The following is a 20,729-nucleotide window of genomic DNA, read 5'->3' as shown; positions in this document are numbered from 1 at the left end:
GATTTTTTCTATGTATATTGCACTGTCCCTGATAAATAAACAAATTGAAATTGAAATTGAAATAACGTTGTAGGCTGGTCTGGGCTGAAAATGCCAGTGCAGATTTTTTGACCCAGTCCACGGGGCAATTTTTTATTATGGGAGAGTTTATAAAAAACTGCAGCTCAGTGATTGTGATTCGTGGCGGTTGTGGTTAATGACGTTATTTGTTTTCATAAATCCGCTTTAGTGACTTTCACTCTGTGGGAAAAAACAACAACAATTCTTTATAAATAAATCATATTAAATTTTTAGCACAATGGCGATCCATAAGTGGCGATCCATAAATTAAAAAAATACTTCTCTCCATATTTGTAAATGAGGTCAAACAAGATGTGAAAAGTATAATCCAATATGACCAAGACTTTTAAACTGTATTTTCTGAAGCTTTGCATCTGGGTGTTTATTTCCCTCGAGTGGATGTGACGTATTGTTTTGCACTCGACGGCTTGTCAATAAAGTTTTTAAGTGACGTAATTACTTGTCTGTGACAAAGAGTATACATTACAAGAGAGATGCTTCACAACCAGCATTGAATTTTTGTGACGTTGTACTTTTTGCCCCTTTTATACAAGTTATATATAAGTGACTTTATATAACTGGCTGGAGCTACCAGTGTCAGAAAATCTGAAAGGTGACAATATATCCACTTTTTGTCCTTCCAATGCTTTTAGTGAATCAGGTACTTTCTATGCAAATACTTACCTAACAATGTAGCTACTGAGGTGACAGCATTGTGTAACGTTTTTACAGAAATCCAGGAAGAAATTGGTCAAATCTGGGAAAAATCTTAAGCGATAAATTACAGTATCAGAAAGTATATTTTCAATATATGAACAGTGTACAAAACCTGGTAATATGAATTAGTATTTTTATGTAAAAGTTTACACAATATGGTCTTTTGGGTGTTGACCATATGAGCATTACTGTCTATTAATATAATGAGAGGGGTATCAAATTAAAATTATACATGAAACATTGCATGACAATATGTATACTACGTGCGTGTGTGTGTGTGTGTGTGTGTGTGTGTGCGTGTGTGTGTGTGTGTGTGTGTGTGTGTGTGTGTTTGTGTGATTCTTAATATGATCCACTTTCACCAGACTTGTCTAAATAAACAAAGCCATTGTTTTTGACAGTCTTGTTATTTCCTATTTACAAAATTAGACATTTTATTTAGGTGTAACTGTGATATGTAAATGAACATATTTATATCTTTCTTTATTTGTTTGTTTGTTTCTTTACGAATTCGTCTCGGCGGAAGTTCATTGGAACGACAGCGGAAGTGTGCGTCTGGGATCTCTCTCGCTCTACTTCCGGTCTGCGTCTCAGTGCGTCGAAGCGGAAGAGAGAATCGTCTCTGATCTCTGTGAGGCAGCTGCAGCTGTTGTGTTGTTGTTATTGTTTTGTTCGCGTTATTTCTCTCCGTTTGCCTGCCGGCTGCCACGTCGCCTCGGGGCTGAAAGGAGTTGTGTTGACTTCGTGCACGTCGCTCCCCGGAGGGTCGCTCACACTCGGCGGGCCGCTGGCTGGGATCCTCGCCGGGGCAGGAATGGAGTCTCCCGGCAGAGAGGAGGCGAATGGGCCGGTGCTGCACATCGTGGTGGTCGGATTTCACCACAAGAAAGGCTGTCAGGTGGGTGAACCTCCTCTTCAGACTAATCTCGAGGATCGATTCCTGTTGGATGTCTGTGATCAGCTGGCTGCAACTGGTCAGTCTCACGAACTGAGCGACTTTGCAATGATTTCACCTTTTAAGTCCCAATAAACGCCAATAAGATGCACGTTTGAGGCACCATCAGCTGTCCTGCGGGCTCCCCGGGTTATGCAACAACTTGGACATCTTTCCAGTTCACTGTATTCAACTGCAGCTCCTCTCGGGCTGCAGCCTGCAACTGTTTGTTCCAGCTCACAGTTTGCAGCATCAGACAAGACCCCCCGCAGATACCCCCCCCCCCCCCTCCCCTCAACATCCCCATCCATGAGGAAAACATGCTGCTTCGTTAATGCATAAAGAGTTTCCATTAATTTAAACAGTTCATAGAGGATTCGGTGCAGCTTTTGTGTCAGAAATGATAAAAACAAAATGCACACAAATCCGCCTCATATGTTCATCAAATACTCACATTTAGTTCAATTTAAATCCAGCAATTCACGATTTAAGCTTATTAGAAAGTGAGTTGAATATTTAAATGGTTTGGGAACAACTCCTGAATGCAGTTTTTATATGTATAGTTTATTTAAAAAAATGATTTAACAAGATGGCCAGGGCAAGAAAAAAAATAATAATCAATCAAATCATTATTTCATTTCTATTTAAAGCTAAAAACACCTCAAAATTGATGAGTGTTTCAAAAAAACGAGTTTCACATGTTTTTCTCACCCAGTGTTGATATAAACCGAATATATGCCAATTTGATTTGATTACATATTGACACATGCAGAATATTTTAAGGTTTTGAATGAATCCAGGAGCTAAAAGTTCCTGAATTTTCATCAATCTGAATAAAAATGTACCTCTCAATAGCATCAATCTGTCAACAACACGAGAAATTTATTCCAGTGTGAAGCAAAAATATAGAATATGGTTTTAGTTTTGCTACTGAAATGTGAATTTCTCTTGCTTTTGTCATACAGATGCGTCTTTGGATTTGATGCACATTTGTTGAATCAACACTTCCAGTTGGCAGCAGCTAATTTTTTTTATTGATTCAAATGACAGTCTCCATAGAAACCAGATTCTCACTTTAGTCCAGTTTATTGAGGAAAGAACTGCAAATATTTGATGATTAAATATCACAGTGAGTATCAAATATGAACCTCCTCACCAATATTTAGATGCAAAAATGATTAAAATCTGAGCCTTGCGGCAAAAAACAGCCGGAAACAAAGGCTTCTGCATGTGTAAACGTGCAGCTTTTTGGTTGCACATCATCATATGACACTATTGTGTTTACAGGAAAACTGAAAAATGTCATGCAACTTGGCGTTTCTAGATTTTACGCGTCACAAACTCGCAGTTTTTCCCGATTTCTTCTCAGTGGAATCATTTTGAGTAAACAATAGTATTCAATCAGTCGTGCTTTTTAACAAAAAAAGGTTAGTTTCTTTTTTGCAGAATAAAGCAAACATTGGTGAAAGTGATTTGCCGCCATGGTGATACAGAAAATATACTTTTAAATGGGTAATTCCACTCATGCATGTTATTTGCTGCAGAAATAAAACTCTCCACTCTTCAGTAAACTTGATCGACCGGTTTCTCTTACATTTTTTGAAAATCGTTCTTCTTATTTTAAACTATTTAAAGTGTATTTATAATAAAATACACTTTAAAAGTGTCTGTGAAAAAGAGAGACGTTATGATCTAATAATATAGAGTGGCCTTAGATTGCTGCCGAACCAAACTTAACTGTCCGAGTGCCGAATTTACACTTTGAGACGAGAAAAGTTAACATTTTCACACTTTTCAAAAATGTCTTGGATGTTTCTCATGTTTGGTTTTGCAGGATTTTATTTATTTTTTTTAATATTGCTGCTCACGTCTTGTTTTTAGTGCTTATTGTGTCATTACCTGCTGGTCAACATGCCAGCACGCACGCACGCACGCACGCACGCACACACACACACACACACACACACACACACACACACACACACACACACACACACACACACACACACACACACACACACACACCTGCTAATCAGTTAGAGTGTCTGGTCTATATTATCGCCTCCTTTAAAAGCGATGGCTGCCTCCAGTCACTGGTCTCCATCTGTCAGAGACAACAGGGTCCCCCTGAAGCCCCCCCACAGAGACCATGCAGTGTGTGTGTGTGAGACGTGTGTGTGTGTGTGTGTGTGGGTGCTGGTTCGGGGTCAGTGATCTCCCGCTGGGCGTCAGTAGATCGGGTTCCCGGCTCTTTAATCCAACTCTCCTCCTCCTTTTGATTCACTTGCTGCCCATCTGCTGCTCTGAGAGCTGAACACACTGAAAACATATGTATGTTTGTATGGAAACAAATTAAGGATTACGAGCATTAAATACACTGTAGAGGAAAATGTTATGTAATATCGTAGAGAAACACAAATGGCAAACAAAAAAAAGCTTTATTAAATACTGTAGAATTACATTTTATACAAATTTCTTTGTTGTAAAAATAGTTAAGAAAAAAAACAAAACAGCAAAATAAGAATGAATACATGAAACAAAATGAGGTAATAGATAAATAAATAACTGAAAACCAAAGGGGGGGAAAAAGTGGTTTAAAAATCCTTTAAAATGAAAAATACAATGAAATACAATCACAAAGGCGTAGAAGTTAATGAAATATTCCCATGACCTGTGTTCTCATTGTAGTGACGGTGAAGGATTGATTGTTGGTCGTTGCCTTCAGTGGGCATTAAAGGGGTAATAACACGTTTTGATCTAATTCCTGCTGCAGGGCGTGCGAGGCGGCGCTCAGGACCGGCAGGTTTTCAGGTTCGTCTCTAAACCGACTCGCCGGCTGCTCCTGTTGAATCACTCCGAACGAAAGAAAGAAAACCTGCAGAGTAATGGTGATGAACGTGTCCGCTCCAGACGGGAGGGTTTCTGGTTTGAAAAGCGTTTGTGAGAACAAAAGTTCACACGCTTAGATTTAGGAACTTTTCCAAGGGTGTGCATGTAATGAGATTTACTACACCATCGTCCGCATACGTGGAGATGCGTGACGATACGGAGTGGACCCGTCCGATGAAGAGAGGAGGAACACCGTCACTTCTCCGTGGTGTTGCTCGTGTGGCTCACAGAATGACGTTTCCTCTGATCCGTCCTCAGGTGGAATTCTCGTACCCGCCGCTGATGCCGGACGAGGGTCATGACAGCAACCTGCTGCCCGAGGAGTGGAAGTACCTCCCGTTCCTGGCTCTTCCCGACGGAGCGCACAACTACCAGGAGGGTAGGCGGCAGCGGGTCACACAAGTGGCTTTTCTGTTTTTTTGTTTTTTTTTTTTAAATCTTCCTGTTGTGTTGCTCCGGAAAGGTTTCGCTTATGAATTATTTGTAACTGAAAATAGTCGGGTCCGGAGAAGTAACTGGATTACATGACTGGTTATAAAAGGAGTATTTAAAGAGGCACGCCTGCCTGATTTTGACCAATCAAGTTGACCACAGTTGCATAGTTATTGGAATCAGGAAAGAAACACGAATGATATTAACAGAAATGACTTTTTTTTTTACTTTGTCGTTTTAACCTCTTTTTCTAAGTTGTTTTTCTAAGTAGAAACTTCCGCACTTTATTTCCTCCTTCTTTTCACATTTTCTCTTTTCGAGTGTTTTTTATCTACAATCTATGTCCAGTTCTGCAGAATGGGAAATTATTGCCGCTTATTGTAGTTATTACCTTCACAATTACGCTTATTGGTAAAACACAAGTCAATTGAAAGGCTTCATCTGTAATAGCTGTTATTTTAGAGCCGGGACCCGCGCCCTTTAAGACCTGGAGTAGTTCTTTTTTATTTTGAACACGTGAGTCATCGCCAGTGTGGTTTTTATTTGAACGCCTGTGTTTGAAGTCCCGCCTGTGAAGGGAAGAGTGTGGAGCTGCGGTCATGTGATGCTGCTGTCCCGTGAAGACAAACAACAGGCGCTGAGCCGAAGTTCACGAAGCAGGCGGGAAAGTGCAGATTCTCATTTCCTGCTCCCGCCCGTCAAGTGAAACAAGCTTTTATTTTAACGCGCTGATAGCGGAAAACTCCTTGCTTTTTGCGACCTTGTTGTGAACCTTCTACGACCATATCTATTTAGATTTTATGGCTGTGGAGTTATAAAATGTTCAATTTGATAAAAAAAATAGAAGATTCTCTGTGTGCACAAAGAGGGCGAAAAAAAGGGAATTCTTAAACTAAAATGTCTTAAAGAAAAATATTGGATGCATAAAAAAATTCTGCACAACTATTTCTAAAACGACATGTTAAATGTTCCTTTTAAAGAAAAGAAGTATTGCAGGAACACGGTCTTAAAAATAATGAAACCGAGTTTGTGAATATGAAACGTTTCAAAGCAGCAGGAAACACCAGAAGTTAGATTATTGAATTTATGTCTGCTGCTGTTTGAGGTTTTTTTTTATCAAAAACAGCTGGAAGTTTGTACATTTTGCTGATATACTAGTCGTAATAGTAGTTATTTACCATGACCTGCCAAACAACTAAAGAAAGTGGGAGGAACTTCAGATGTAAAATATCATAAATATTGATGTAAAAGGCCACATTATGCACATAAAACTGAGTTAGTGTTCAAACATGCTGTTAAGAAGTCATATTCTTCTAGAAAACAACATACGTTATAAAAAAAGGACATTGGTGCTCCAACAGCATGAAGTTCCTTTTCATCTGAAATCCAGCGAGACTCAGACTTTTTGAGCCACATGTGGGGAAATATTTGCGTTTTTGGCTTGATTTTGTGAAAACTGCACTTTTTGGACGTTTCACACTGATGCCAGTCTCGGTTGGTTTATTTCAATAAACAGCCTGTAAAGGGTCGGACCGTCACTGTTTGTGTGTTTCTTCATCCCGTGGCTGAAAGCTGATTAAAACAGAAAGAACAGTGAAGGTTCACGAAGCCTGAGTTTAACGAATAAACGCAATTTCATCTGAATTCTGCTAAAGAACCAGAAAAACCAACCAAATCCAGGTTGACCCGGGGTGACGCTCATTGTTTAGTAATGCCCGAGTGCAGAACAACAAGTTGAGAATGATCTCTTGTTCTGGTGTTTTTGAAGCTCTGATTCGTCACATTTAAAAGCTGCCGCCTCTTATTTTGTTGTGGAAATTTCTCAAATCAACTTTAATGTGGAACAAAACAGAAACAATGTGGATTTTGATCCTAGAATAAGACAAATAATGATTTCTGTATTTTTAATTGTAGTTTCTCTAAACCACGTGCACAATTCAGTTCATCAGCCGGCAGATGAGAAGCTTTTGTTGAAAGTCACAGGAGGTTTTATGTTCTAGATGAACGTCTTACGCCCATTTTTTTTTTTCTTTCTGGCATTCAGGTTCAAAAGTGTGTTTTTACATCTTAAATATGAGCTTTAATTTCTACCTAATAATGTGGTTATTTCTTCTAAAAATTCAAAGATACGTCCTGTCTTCTAACATTTTATCTTTCTGTCTATTCTCACTCTGACCTTTGTGTCTCTGTTTCTATCTTCATCCCCCAACTCTCTGCATTTTTGTCTTTTCCTTTCTCTCCATATGTTTCTCTCTCTTTGTTTCACCCTCTCCATATTTACCCGTTCTCCATTCATTCTCTTATTCTCTCCGTTTCTGTCGCTCTTGACCTATTACCGTCAAAAACAAACGGTTGGGTCAAGATAAGAAGAACCAAACAGATTCTTTCTTCTTTAAATTGATATGTAATTCAGTGATTCTCAGTTTGGCGGGTTGTGACCCAGAATTCATCGGGTGGCCGGACTCAGTTCGTGGGTTCATACATGCTAATTGAATTAAGCGAAACATATTTCATTACATTAAGGGCAAAGAAGGTTCGAAAAAGGCTGAGGTTACTGAAATGAACACCGGGGCGTACTTCCTGCTGTACGTCCAGGTGTTGTTGTTGTTGTTAAACCGCGTTCCCTCCTTCACTGGCTGCTGCTGGTGTGAGTTTGGAGGGAGTTGAAGATTCTCTGCCGCTGTGGAGGGTTGGACACAGACCGCAGCTTGCAAACGTTTGCTCGCCGCCACTGCTTTGTTTCCAGTTTGGCAGCCGAAAGAAGCGCCTGCTTGTAGCCTCGTTTCCACAGTGCCCCTTGGTGCCGGTGCCGGTCGGGTGGGGTCGGCTATCTGTAACCAGACCCATATCAGTGCCGCGTTTCCATTACACGGGGTTCGGTTTGAAATGTAGGCGGGGTTATGAACGGTTGTGTAATCACGCAGGATGTGACACCATTGTGCGTGGACATTTTCAAAAAAGTGACCTGATTGCTGCAGAAGAACTGATTGGAAATGGCTGCTGGCTGGGAGAACAGCGGTTCTCACGGACCAATGAGCAGACGGCAGTGTTGAAGCTCCTCCCCCTCATATCCGGCACATTGTGCCTGGTACCCCAAGTGGAGGGGCATCGAGAAATGGTTACCAATGGTACCGGTTGGTAACGGTTCTGAGTCAGTGGAAACGCACAACAACCGGTTCCGACCTGACCCGTTCCGGCACCAAGGGGCACTGTGGAAACGAGGCTTTTGAGTCCTCCTCACGCGGATGCCCCCCCCCCCGGCGGCGGCATTTCTGTGTTCCAAGCGCCGTTCTCTGTCTTACATAACCGCACGGTTGGTCTCTGAACTTGCACGGATGGATCAAAGCGGCGTGGCGTCTTCTGAACGCCGACTGCGGCGTTCCCCCTCTCCCCAAGCCTTTAATCTGCGCTGTTTTTCCCACCGCACTGCAAAACTCCTCATTAATTCTGCTGCAGAGATTAAAAAAAAGTGTGTGCGAACTACTGCAGGCGCCGTTTTTTTTTTTTAACTCTACTGATGTTGGTCTTCTGCAGACACAGTGTTTTTTCACCTGCCGCCGCTCAGCGAGGACATGAAGTGCGTCTACGGGGTGTCCTGTTATCGACAAATTGAAGCAAAGGTCAGTTCAAAATATACTACTTGAGCCTATGTCGTACCCAATCTAAAAATTGTGACAGACATGCAAAAGTGGCACAAATGCAGGAATTATTTTTATTTATTTATTTTTTATACCCTTTGTCCTGTTCGGCAGCTTGGGCAAACAATATGATGTGATTGAGAACCTTCCGGTGTCAGAACAGATTTTGCTCTTGAACAGGAAGAGACCTGGAGTCTCCTCCTGTTGCTGCCTTTATTACAAGGAGTCATGGCTGCTGTACACGACCGGGGGGGGGGGGGCGCTCAAAGAGAGAGAGAAGAGAGAAGATTGAGGGGGCATGCAATACCCTTGTTAGTGCTACATATATTATTTACAGTTATCACACTGATCCAAACACTTTCCAACTGTTATTAGATTAAACAGCCTGAGCAGCTCTATCTGGACAGTAACGTGATTTTCAAGCAGGAACAGGAATTAACAAAGAAGCAGCAACAAAAGAAAAACGTGATTTTGAAAGTTGAACGAATGATGGCAGAAAAGCAAGAACTCAAGTGGATAAAGAACGACACAAATGCAAAAGTAAAAGCCACATGAAAAGCAACATGATTATGGAACTTGTTCTCAAGCCCATAATGAACAAAGAACAAGTCGTTAGTATTTCATTATTTGAGCAGTCCTGTATTTTTTTAATTATTTTTTCTACCTATTTTGAGAACAAAAACTCTGATTTCAATGTGCAGAAGTATGTGGACACCAACATTTACATATTTGCCATCACCTCTTTTGCAAAATAAGACTCTTCACACAACATCTCCTGGACATAAAACATCAGTTTTGAACCTCAGTAATGCAGAAACAAAAAAACCAGTTGAACTGAAGCAGTTGCAGCTGCTTATTAAAGTGCTCTGTTGGCGGGGGGGGGGTTGTGGCGCCGAGCTGACCGTCCTGCACGACTGTGATGGATCTGCACCGCCTGGGAGTTTTATTCCTGCTGCCTATTAATTGCATTTGTTGCGTCTGTCGCCAGGCCCTGAAGGTCCGGCAGGCCGACGTCACCCGGGAGACGGTTCAGAAGAGCGTGTGCGTCCTCAGCCGGGTGGTGAGTCGGTCCCTGGACGATGCAGTTCCGTTTCAAAACTAATCCAATAAAGCTCGATTTCAGATGGAATCAAACGGTGAAGTCACTGAGCTGTGAAATGTTGCTGTGACCTGTGAAGCAACATGTGTGCAGATAAAAGCACTTGTTTGGATGCAGATGTAGAAGAATGAACCACAGATCGATTGTGGGATTCTGATCCTGATTTTATTGTGTAGTTTAGTTTAACACACGCACCACTTTGTTTTTTCCTGCTTTGTGACATTGGTTGTGTATTTAAGTATGTTACGTGTTGCTATTACCGTCATCTCCGGACTATAAGTCACACGCTTTGAACCCTGCGGTTTAAACAATGACGCGGCTAATTTATGGATTTTAACATTAACGAGCTTCATGCCACCGACACATGGGTGATGCGTTCGGGTGCATCACGTAACTCCAACACTTTTTTTTTTTTTCCCTCTTTTTTAATTTGGTGGGTGCAGCTTATATTCAGGTGCGCCCAATAGTCCATAGATTATGGTATTTTGTAGCTTTTATCTGTATATTTGTAATTAAGTCAGTGCTGCCTTCGTGTATTTACCCTGTTCATCGTCAGAATAAACATGACCACCAGCATTAACTAAGACAAAGACAGGAGGATCAGGATGTGGCGCAATAAGTCATAATTTACCAGGAGCTGCTGGTTGTTCAACCTCTTTGAGTACTTTGAAAGACGTTTTGACTCCCTCTCTGTTAGAACTGAGCCAGTTGGAGGATTTTGTGGGTCAGGCTGTATGTGACTGGACTGTATGTGTTGGGATTTATCTGCAGCCTCTGTACGGCCTGCTTCAAGCGAAGCTGCAGCTCATCACGCACGCCTACTTCGAGGAGAAAGACTTTTCCCAGATCTCCATCCTGAAGGTGAGGAAACGCTCCGATCGAACCGGGTTTTTTTCCTTCTTTCGTCGTCCGCCCCGCTGATCTTTGCAACGTCTCTGCAGGAGCTGTACGAACACATGAACGGTTCTCTGAGGGTGTCGTCTCTGGAGGGCTCACAGGTTTATTTAGGTATGTCTGATGTTTGGAAATGGCCAACTTGAAGCAAATTTCCAAAGAAATCTCCCATGAGAAAACAATTTACAGTTATATCGGCTCTAAAAATGTCTTTTTGAATCTCTAAAATAGGATATCTAGGATAACTATTGCTTACTGCTGTTCCTCAGGGAGTTTAACTTGTGGTGTACCACAGGGTTCACTCCTTGGCCCACTGATTTTCTTCCATACACATTTTATCACATGATACTGGAACTTAAACTAGTACTACAACTACAACAGCTTCTACTACAAGAACTACCAGCACAGCTATTATTACTTTATTATTTAGACATGATAAATATAAATATATTATATAAATAGTATAAAGTATCAGTACCTACTGCTACTGTTATTACTACTACTACTACTACTACTATTATTATTTGAAATTATTTCCCAAAGAGGGATCAATACAGGAGAAAGTATCAGTACCTACTGCTACTGTTATTACTACTGCTACTACTACTACTACTACTGCTACTGCTACTACTACTTTTACTATTACTACTACTACTTTTTATTTATTTTTTTCCATTTTCTCCCTACATGTTTCAGTCGTGGAGCTCTCTGTCAGTGTGGCTGATTTTAACTTTAGAAAAATGCTCCTGCGTTCTTCTCTGGGGGTAAATTCTTGTTTGTTTGTTGACGCCCGGTTTATTTTCTCTCCTCAGGGTTATCGCCAAGAGATCTAATACTGCATTTCCGACACAAGGTGGGGAACTGTAGTGAAGTTTTTTGCAGTAATTCACATCAGCACATTGTTAATGCATTTTTATCTTTTCTTTATGTCTCCAGGTTCTCATCCTCTTCAAGCTCATTCTGCTGGAGAAGAAGGTGAGAAAACACTCTTTTCTTTTCTCGTCTCCTGCCAGAGTTTGCCGCTTGGGGAATTGGCTTTTTGAAAATTCTGGTTTTATTGTTTGCAGGTCCTGTTTTATGTGTCTCCAGTCAACAGACTCGTGGGAGCTCTGATGACAGTTTTATCGCTGTTTCCAGGTCAGTAACTCCCCCCCAAAAAACTACAGTCGCTTTTGCTTGTGTAGCGGCTTTTGTAGCTTTTGTATTGGTGTTGTAGCTCTTCTGGCTTTGTATTGGTGTGTTGTGTTGTAGCCTTTGTGTTGGTATTCTAGCTTTTCTATTAGTGTTGTAGCTTTTGTAACTTGATATAGCTTTGTATTGGCACTGTAGCTTTTGTATTGGTTTGTAACTGTTGTGTTGGTATTCTAGCTTTTTTATTAGTGTTGTAGCTTTTGTAGCTTTGTATTGGCACTGTAGCTTTTGTATTGGTGTTGTAGCTTTTGTAACTTGATGTAGCTTTGTATTGGCAGTGTAGCTTTTGTATTGGTTTGTAACCTTTTTGTTGGTATTCTAGCTTTTTTATTAGTGTTGTAGCTTTTGTAGCTTTGTATTGGCACTGTAACTTTTGTATTGGTGTTGTAGCTTTTGTGTTTCTAGCTTTCTTATTAGTGTTGTAGCTTTTGTAGCTTTGTATTGGCACTGTAGCTTTTGTATTGGTGTTGTAGCTTTTGTGTCTCTAGCTTTTGTGTTTCTAGCTTTTTTATTAGTGTTGTAGCTTTTGTAGCTTTGTATTGGCACTGTAGCTTTTGTATTGGTGTTGTAGCTTTTGTGTTTCTAGCTTTTTTATTAGTGTTGTAGCTTTTGTAACTTCATGTAGCTTTGTATTGGCACTGTAGCTTTTGTAACTTTGTGTTGATGTAGCTTTTGTATTGATTTTGTAGCATTGTGCTGGTGTTGTAACTTTTGTAGCTTCATATTGATGTAGCATTGTATTGTATTTGTAGCTTTTGTATTTGTGTGGCAGCTTTTGTAGCATTGCATCGGTGAGTTCTGAGGCGGTGAAACTTGCAGTAGAGGTGATGTGAACTTGTCTCTCCGCAGGTATGATCGAGCACGGCCTGGTGGACTCGTCTCACTACCGGCCGAGGGGCAGCATGTCGGAGGAGCCGACTCTGGTGGAGAGCGTCTTGGGGCCCGAGGAGTTCGTCTCCGTGTCCGTCACCGACCTCGCCAACGTCTCCCTGGAGCTGGAGGGCGTAGATCCGACCCGGCCTGCCGCAGAGACCCCGTCCTCCGGAGACAACAACCACCTCAAACCGCCGTCCCGCACCTCTCCGGACTCGTCCGAGAGCGATTGGGAGACCCTGGACCCCAGCGTGCTGGAGGAAGCCGGTCCCAAAGAGGCGACGGAGACGGACCTCCTGCCGGACGCTTTTGACTCTGAGTCCGGGACGCCCATCACCATGCAGCCGCAAGCGGCCGGCGACCAGGCCGTCACTCAGGGGCTGGTGTCGGGTCTGGAGGAGGACCAGCACGGCCTGCCGCTCGCCATCTTCACCAAGGTAACACCCACAATGCAACAGGTCCCATTTGACTGTGGCAGAGGTTTAATCAGCTCACTAATATTGAATAAACTTTTTTACATTTTAACACAACCACACTACGTTTATTCAATGAAATAATGACACGGAGAAAGCCAAGGATAATTCAAAATTGACAGATTAATTTAAGGAAATAATGAAATCTACAGAATAAAGTCCAGGAAGGGATGAAACATGCTGAATAATGTCCTTGATATGTGGGAATAACCACAAAAATGTCAAGAATTTTTTTTAAATTTCCCAAATAAAGTCGATCAAAGTCAGAATCTATTTGATAGAGGAAAGAATAAGTCAGAATCTACTCAGACAAAAAAAGAAAAGGCCAAATCATGTAATCAAAAGTGAAGAAAACGCCAAAAAATGCATTTAAAAAAATTCAGAAAAAGAAAAGTCTACAGAGTAAGGTTCAGAAAAGGTTCACATCTACATAAAATGTAAAGGAAATGTTGAAATTTAGAATAAAATATGAAAAAAAAAAAGCTAAGAATTTTAAGAAAGTCTACATCTACAATTAAAATGGAAGAAAAAGACAAAATCCACAGAATAATGTTAACAACATAATACTACATAAAAACACATAAAACGTAAAGAAAAGGCCAAAATCTGCTATTAAACTATGACATTTATTTTATCTTCAAAGTTTCTCGCTCAGTGAAGCCGCAAACAGAACAAAACTATTTTAGAATCCTGCTGGAAATAAACCCTCAATGTTGTTTCAAGAATTTAATATGATAAAAAAAAAAGTGTGTTTTGGGTTCCAGCAGTTTCCTCTGTGATCCGCTCACCTGGCCGTCTCTGCCGGGTGGAGTTTACCTTGCCTGCTGTTTGTTGCCAGGGTTACCTGTGCCTGCCCTACATGGCGCTGCAGCAGCATCACCTCCTGTCCGATGTGGCGGTGCGAGGCTTCGTCGCCGGGGCGACCAACATCCTGTTCAGGCAGCAGCGGCACCTCAGCGACGCCATCGTGGAGGTGAGTCCCGCCCCGGACTCCACAACGCTCCCCCGCTCTGGGCTCCACGCTGAGCGCCTCTCGCTGCCCGCAGGTGGAGGAGGCCCGCGTCCAGATCCAGGACCCCGAGCTGAGGAAGACCCTCGCCCTGACCACCGCCGACCTGCGCTTCGCCGACTACCTGGTCAAACACGTGACGGAGAACCGGGATGACGTGTTCCTGGACGGGACGGGCTGGGAGGGTGGCGACGAGTGGATCCGGGCCCAGTTCACGCTCTACCTCCACTCCCTACTGTCCTCCACACTGCAGCAGGGTGAGGAGAACCCTAGAGCCCCCCCAGAGCCCCCCCCCCCCCCCCCCCCCCGCCCCCCAGAGCCCCCTAACCTGCTCTATTCCATCTGAAATAATTTAATAATCTCCAGGACTAAATAATAATGCTTCTTCTCTATCAAATCAAAAAAAAAAAGATAACTGCTCCCTTTTGGAGTTCTACTGGACAAACAATAAAAACTTTGTTTTAAAAAGAAATCCAGCTTCAACAACATAAATGTGTCTTTAAAGTAATGATGTCATTAATCTTAGTTAAGCCTTGTTCACCTGATATTGACCTTGATTATCTGGTTAGTTTGATGCTCGATCATCTTATGTTCACTTCTATTATTTTAGATTGGGGTTTTTCTTATTTCAGCTCAGTTTCTCTTGTATTAATCTACTTTATCTTAGTTTAGCCTAGGGCCTCTGTTATCTTTCTAGGTTGTTTATTTTATCGCCTATCGCTGCGTTTCTGAACTTTTCTTTCATCTTTGAAAGACATTCTGGATTTTCCAGGATTATTTTTTTCCTGCAGCTTTTTAAAAAGACTTTTATCCTGAAAGGTCATACAGAAGCCAAACCAGAGCATGGTTTAGTATAAGTGGCTCGTTGTAATGGTAGATATGATGTATAAGAGTCAGAGGACAGAAGCTGATCTGGTCAGTATTTTCACTTTAATTCCACAATAATGATCCCTGAACTATCTGCTGACCGTTCCAGATAACGAGAGGCTGCTGGCGGATTACGGAGCTCCGTTCATCACCGCGTGGAAAATCACCCACAACTACCGAGTGTGGTGCAGCAACAAGCACCCCGGCATGACCGCCATCACCCCGGGGTGAGCGCCGCGCACACCGAGTAAATCACTCGACCTCACAGAAATCTGATTTTATTCTCTTAAGCTGAATAGATCTACGAGAGGCACGGGCTGAGTCCGCCAGGGGAGAAGTTTCATTCACTTTAAAGACATGCATGTTTAGTATTGCTGTGCATTCGTTACAGTGACTGTTTAAAAAAAATATAGAATGGTGAATTTATAATTATTTTTAAAGGATCAAATACATTACAGGACCTTCTGTACAGATTTAAAGACTATAAATCAAAGTTGTGCAAGTTACTCAAAGTTGGTAATTGATTAGCTAGTTGCTATTTTAAGATCGGCGGGTGGATGTTCATGAACATAGTTGTTGCTCACTGCTCATCCTTTCTGTTGCAGTCACCCGTTTCAGGGCCAGTACAGCGTCGCTGACGTCAAGTTACGACTCTCACAGTGAGTATTCATTCATTCATTCATTCATTCGTTAATTCATTCATTCATTCATTCATTCATTCGTTAATTCATTCATTCATTCATTCATTCATTCGTTAATTCATTCATTCATTCATTCATTCATTCATTCATTCATTCATTCATTCATTCATTCCACCTTCTGAAGAGAAACATCTTCCTCAGCGGCCCTCAGTTTATATCTCAGACTGCTGCTGCCCTCCAGTGGATTAAAGGAGTAACAGCAGCTGCACTTCAACAGGAAGGAAAAACATTTAACATTTATTTTAAAAGGTTTTGAGGCATTAATTAGTAGGGATCAAATTATTATTCATATTGTTCTTATTACTACTACCACCACCAATGATTATAATGACTAGTGATCATAGATAAAAATGATGAAGTAAAAATCTTGTTAAGAAATATGCTTTCATATCAGATCTGGAAAAATGTCTGGGTTTTATTTCTGTAATTTTTTTCTCTTTTTATTGTTTTTTTCATTTATTTTCTTTCTTTCCATTTTCTTTTTGTCTCTGTCTGTTTTGTTGATTAGATTTTCTCCTATTTTCTTTTTTCATTTTTCTTTTTACTGCAAAATAAAATAATGAAACACATAATTGCAAAAAACAGCATTTCTTTAGTTAGATATTTTTGATTTGAATGAGCTCACTATTTTAATTCAGTGTTTGTGTTCATTGCTTTCACTCAAACATGTTAAAATCGGAATTATTTGATCAGTTATTAGTAATCAAATTCTAAATAAAAACAAACAGGTTGAATTCCTGTGGGAGTGGATCTGATATCCTTACAACGTGATACAGCCTCTTCTTCCTCGTCCGGAGCCTCCAGCTGTTTAACGCTGCAGCGCGTTCCTCCTTCACGATGTGTTTGTGGACAGATTTAGCCCGCTGTGGCGGCAGCGGCAGCAGCGAGGGTCTCGTATCGGCCCGTAATTCTGAGCCGGCTTCATTCTGAAAAGCCGGAGACTTCAGGCGGCCGCGGCTCCGGTTTCATTCCAGGAAACATGGCCGAAAGGCGACTCCGTCCACAGCTGGAGTCTAGGGTTTCTCTTCAGATGGATGAAGCTGAAGCCCACACACACACACACACACACACACACACACACACACACACACACACACTGGGCACCCCCGTCCCTGACTTGGCCCGGTGGTGATGACACGTTCTGGACTGCAGGGCCGTGACTGCTCTCACTTTACACTCGGCACACACACACACACACACACACACACACACACACACACACACACACACACACACACACACACACACACACACACACACACACACACACACACGCGCACACACTCATTCACACTTAAGGACAATTTAGCGTCACCAGTTCACCTCACATGAATGTTTTTGGACTGTGGGAGGAAACCGGAGAACTCTGAGGAAACTCACGCGCTCGGGTAGAACGTGCAAACTCCACACAGCAAGGCCCAGGCCAGTATTTGAACCCGCGACCTTCTCACTGTGAGGCGAGCGCGCTCTTCAGTCATAAGTTAATGTTTAATTGGATTAACTCTTAACGTCGAAATGAACCGCATATTTGTTTGTTTCATTAAACAAATATAGTTCAAATGTTATTTGATCATGTACCTAAGAAAATGTAAGAGAACCACATTTTGATTTATATATTAATATGATGATCCAAATAATGAATATAGCTTTTAAACACACAAATTGAATTTTCATATTTCCTTTAGATAATGTACTTTTGCATTTTGTTTATATTAAATTTTATTTATAAAAACACACAATCTACTACTTTCTCTTTTTGGGGGCTTTTGATATATATATAAATTGGTTTCATCTTTATTTGAGATTCTTTTCAGGAATTTTATTTTAGGGAAAAAAAGTATACTTTGGAAGAAAAAAACCACTTGTTTTCATTGAATTTTGATAATCAGAAAAAAACTTTTGTTTAAAAAGTTGAAGAATTTCCACCAGGGATTAATATAAAATAAGTATTTCTGATTCTGAAATTATGTAGAATTTATTTTTTTTTTTTTCACATTTTAATTTGAAACTAATTAATGGAGGGAAAAAAAGGGTACTTTAATTTTTGTTAATTTTAAGAAAATTAACAGTAAAAAGCCAACATACGTAAGTCACTTGGGTGACTTTCTTGATGATTAAAAAAAAAAAGTCAGAAGAGTAAGTGTAAAGTGATCACTGCTGAGGACGGATAACCTAAGAGACCAATAAGACTTCTTTAAACTTGAGTAAATTATTTTCTGCGGAAAAACAACCGTAAAGACAAACTCTGTGGTCACCGCCTGTGGGACTCGAACCGGCGTCCCGCTCCGCACACTGACGCTCTGTTTTCCTCTGCAGCTCGGTGCAAAACAGCGAGCGAGGGAAGAAGATCGGGAACGCCATGATGACCACCAGCAGGAGCGTGGTGCAGACCGGGAAGGCCGTGGGTAAGAAAACACACACACACACACACACACACACACACACACACACACACACACACACACACACACACACACACACACACACACACACACACACACACACACACACACACACACACACACACACACACACACACACACACACACACACACAGAGTACACATCAGGTTAATTTAAGAGTCTCCTCTGTCTCTCTTCCCTCAGGTCAGTCAGTGGGCGGAGCTTTGACCAGCGCCAAGTCGGCCATGTCGTCCTGGTTCTCCACGCTGGCGCAGCCTCCGCCCATCACCTCGCCCGATTCGCCTGCTGAGCCGGCCTCCGAGCTCAAACCGTGACTCAGGACGTCCACTGACGGTGAGACGCCAGAGCAGTCGTCGTCATCGGCAGACGTCACGCAGGAATAATCCCAGCCAGGAAGAAAGAAAAGCCTGATCCCCTGATCGGAGATTCTGCACCTCTGGTCCAATCCCTGTACGGTCCAAATACACTGTGATAACGAAGACGCTGTGTATGTGTGTGTGCGTGTGTGTGTGTGTACACGTTATGTGTATCCCAGGGTTAAGCAGGACAGCATGAACATTTTAGCGGTTACTATTTAAAAGTCACTGTGACTCCAGTTGGTCCCTAACAGTGCCTCCGTGGTAACACTGTGGTTGTTGACGTGTTAACAATCTGACTTTATTTCTCACATTTAAGGTCCAGAAATGTTTAGATTTTTCACTTTTGTTATTTCAGTCAAAATAAATAAATTAAAAAAAGCGTATATTTTTGTCACAATACAAACAAATCTATAATCGTAACTTTATGAGGCTAGCTGAGCTAACTAAGTTAGACTTACCGCGCTAAAATACAAAGTGCCTGCTTTGGCAAATTAATTATAAATTAACAATAAAGATATTTCACAGGTAAATAAAAAAATAAACCTCGGGTATCAAAACGGTTAACATGACAAATTGATTTTGTCGTTACTTTTTTGCTTTAGCTTCTTTTACTTAAGATTTATTCGGGTCACTCGCTGAAATTAATGCGCATGCAAGTTTCAACGCTAGCTAGCTACACAGATAAACGTGGCATTATCACAAATACTATGGGAAAAAAAATGTAAATTGAATGAGCTCATGAACAATAGATTATAGGCAAATTGATAATTTTGGTATTGTTATTAATCACGCAAGGATTAGCAATAAAAAAAAGGGCTTGTAATATCTTTACTGTTGTACTAATCTGCTATTAAATTGACGATGAAGAAACAATTAGCGGGCTAACTTTGTTAGCCACCGCTGCAACACTAATAAGTAGTTTTCTGATTGACATAACTTAACGACATAAAAACAACTGAGCGTTTGTTAGCCTGGCACGCTACGTGGTTAGCATACAGCCAAAACGTGTCAACATTAGCATAAATGTTTTTCTGAATATGTCTTTTAAATTTACTACAAAAAGATTGGACCCCAAACATGATTGAAGCTTTTCTCACCGTAGCTGAAAGCCTCGACGCGTGCTAACAAATGCTACTAGCTAATCTTGAATTCAACTTAGTGTATATCCATCTGTGGTTTTCTGCATGGATTTTATGGAAAACATCTTAAAATAAGTCGACATTCCGGAGCGGTTTTTCTATTTTTGACCAAACGAGAAAAGCTATCGCTAGCTCATGCTAATTTCTAGCTTTTGAACTTCGTAACTCAATAAATGTGTCTTTAAGAAGTCATCTGTATATTTTACTACTTCTTGATAAATGATTTACTGCAGTTTTATACTTCTATGAATAGATCTCAAACGTATTTACTCCTGGTGAAGTTGCTTCTCTGCTTCGAAATCTCTTTATCATGGCTGAAAAAGCAGAAACAACCACAGTGTTACTACAGAATTTCCTCCTTGAACCTTCGTGTCCAGTGACGATGGAAGCACCTGCACGCAGCCTCGCCCAGGCCTTTTTCTACTTCATATATATCTATATATTTGGAGAGGTGTTTAGTTAAAAAGCAGGTAAGATATTTATTGTTGTCTCCTGATGTGCGTGTGTGTGCGAATGTCGTGTAACTAACTTGTTGGATTACTCAACATAATGTGGTCCAGTGAGCATGCTCAGTCCAGTTTTACAGCTGTTTGTCTCCTGATTTCTATGCGTCTCACAAACTCCCTCCAATTTCTGCTTTGAGTTAAATGTTTTTTTTTTTTTTTTTTTAAATCCTCGAGATATTTTTTTCTTTTCTATTTAAAGTATATGAATGTACTGTGAACTCAAGAGTCACAGAATATTTTCCTGACAAATTCTTTTAATGTATTGGAAATAAAAGTATATTAAAATGAATTGCTGTATTGAAAATAAAAGTGTGCTTGTATTTTTTTTATTTTGGACTTGTGAACTCGGTGACCTCTGGTGTGTGTGCGTGTGTGTAAATCTGAGGCAAGCAGAAAGTCACACCCGCTGATCCGCTGCCACGACAGATGGACTGATCCTAAAATAATGATCATGTCGGTGTGAACGGACACAAACCCAGAGTCTCTCCGCCGATTCACAGCTGGTATTGTAACATTTGGCAAACG

General features: G+C 41.1%; 1 protein-coding gene across 2 annotated transcripts; it reads left to right on the top strand.

Moving 5' to 3' along the window:
* The first annotated feature begins 1,375 nt into the window (after nt 1-1,375).
* On the top strand, nt 1,376-20,504 carry avl9 (AVL9 homolog (S. cerevisiase)). Of its 2 annotated transcripts, XR_013936381.1 has the most exons (17): nt 1,376-1,675; nt 4,859-4,979; nt 8,567-8,652; nt 9,659-9,730; nt 10,541-10,630; nt 10,711-10,777; nt 11,476-11,516; nt 11,600-11,638; nt 11,731-11,800; nt 12,704-13,164; nt 14,039-14,173; nt 14,247-14,466; nt 15,186-15,303; nt 15,682-15,735; nt 18,094-18,182; nt 18,384-18,809; nt 20,037-20,504. XR_013936381.1 is itself a non-coding variant. In XM_080489109.1 (16 exons), the coding sequence occupies exons 1-16, from the start codon at nt 1,592-1,594 to the stop codon at nt 18,512-18,514; spliced, it is 1,878 nt and encodes a 625-aa protein (XP_080345235.1). In that variant the 5' UTR covers nt 1,376-1,591; the 3' UTR covers nt 18,515-20,504. The 2 variants fall into 2 exon arrangements, 1 of the variants encoding a protein (XP_080345235.1); XM_080489109.1 differs by having other exon boundaries at nt 18,384-20,504.
* Nucleotides 20,505-20,729: the final 225 nt, after the last annotated feature.

The sequence above is a fragment of the Lipophrys pholis genome (genome assembly GCF_963383615.2).
Source record: "Lipophrys pholis genome assembly, chromosome: 20".
Taxonomy (NCBI): domain Eukaryota; kingdom Metazoa; phylum Chordata; class Actinopteri; order Blenniiformes; family Blenniidae; genus Lipophrys; species Lipophrys pholis.
Note: the sequence above shows the minus strand (reverse complement) of the source record. Positions and strands in the feature narration are given on the sequence as shown.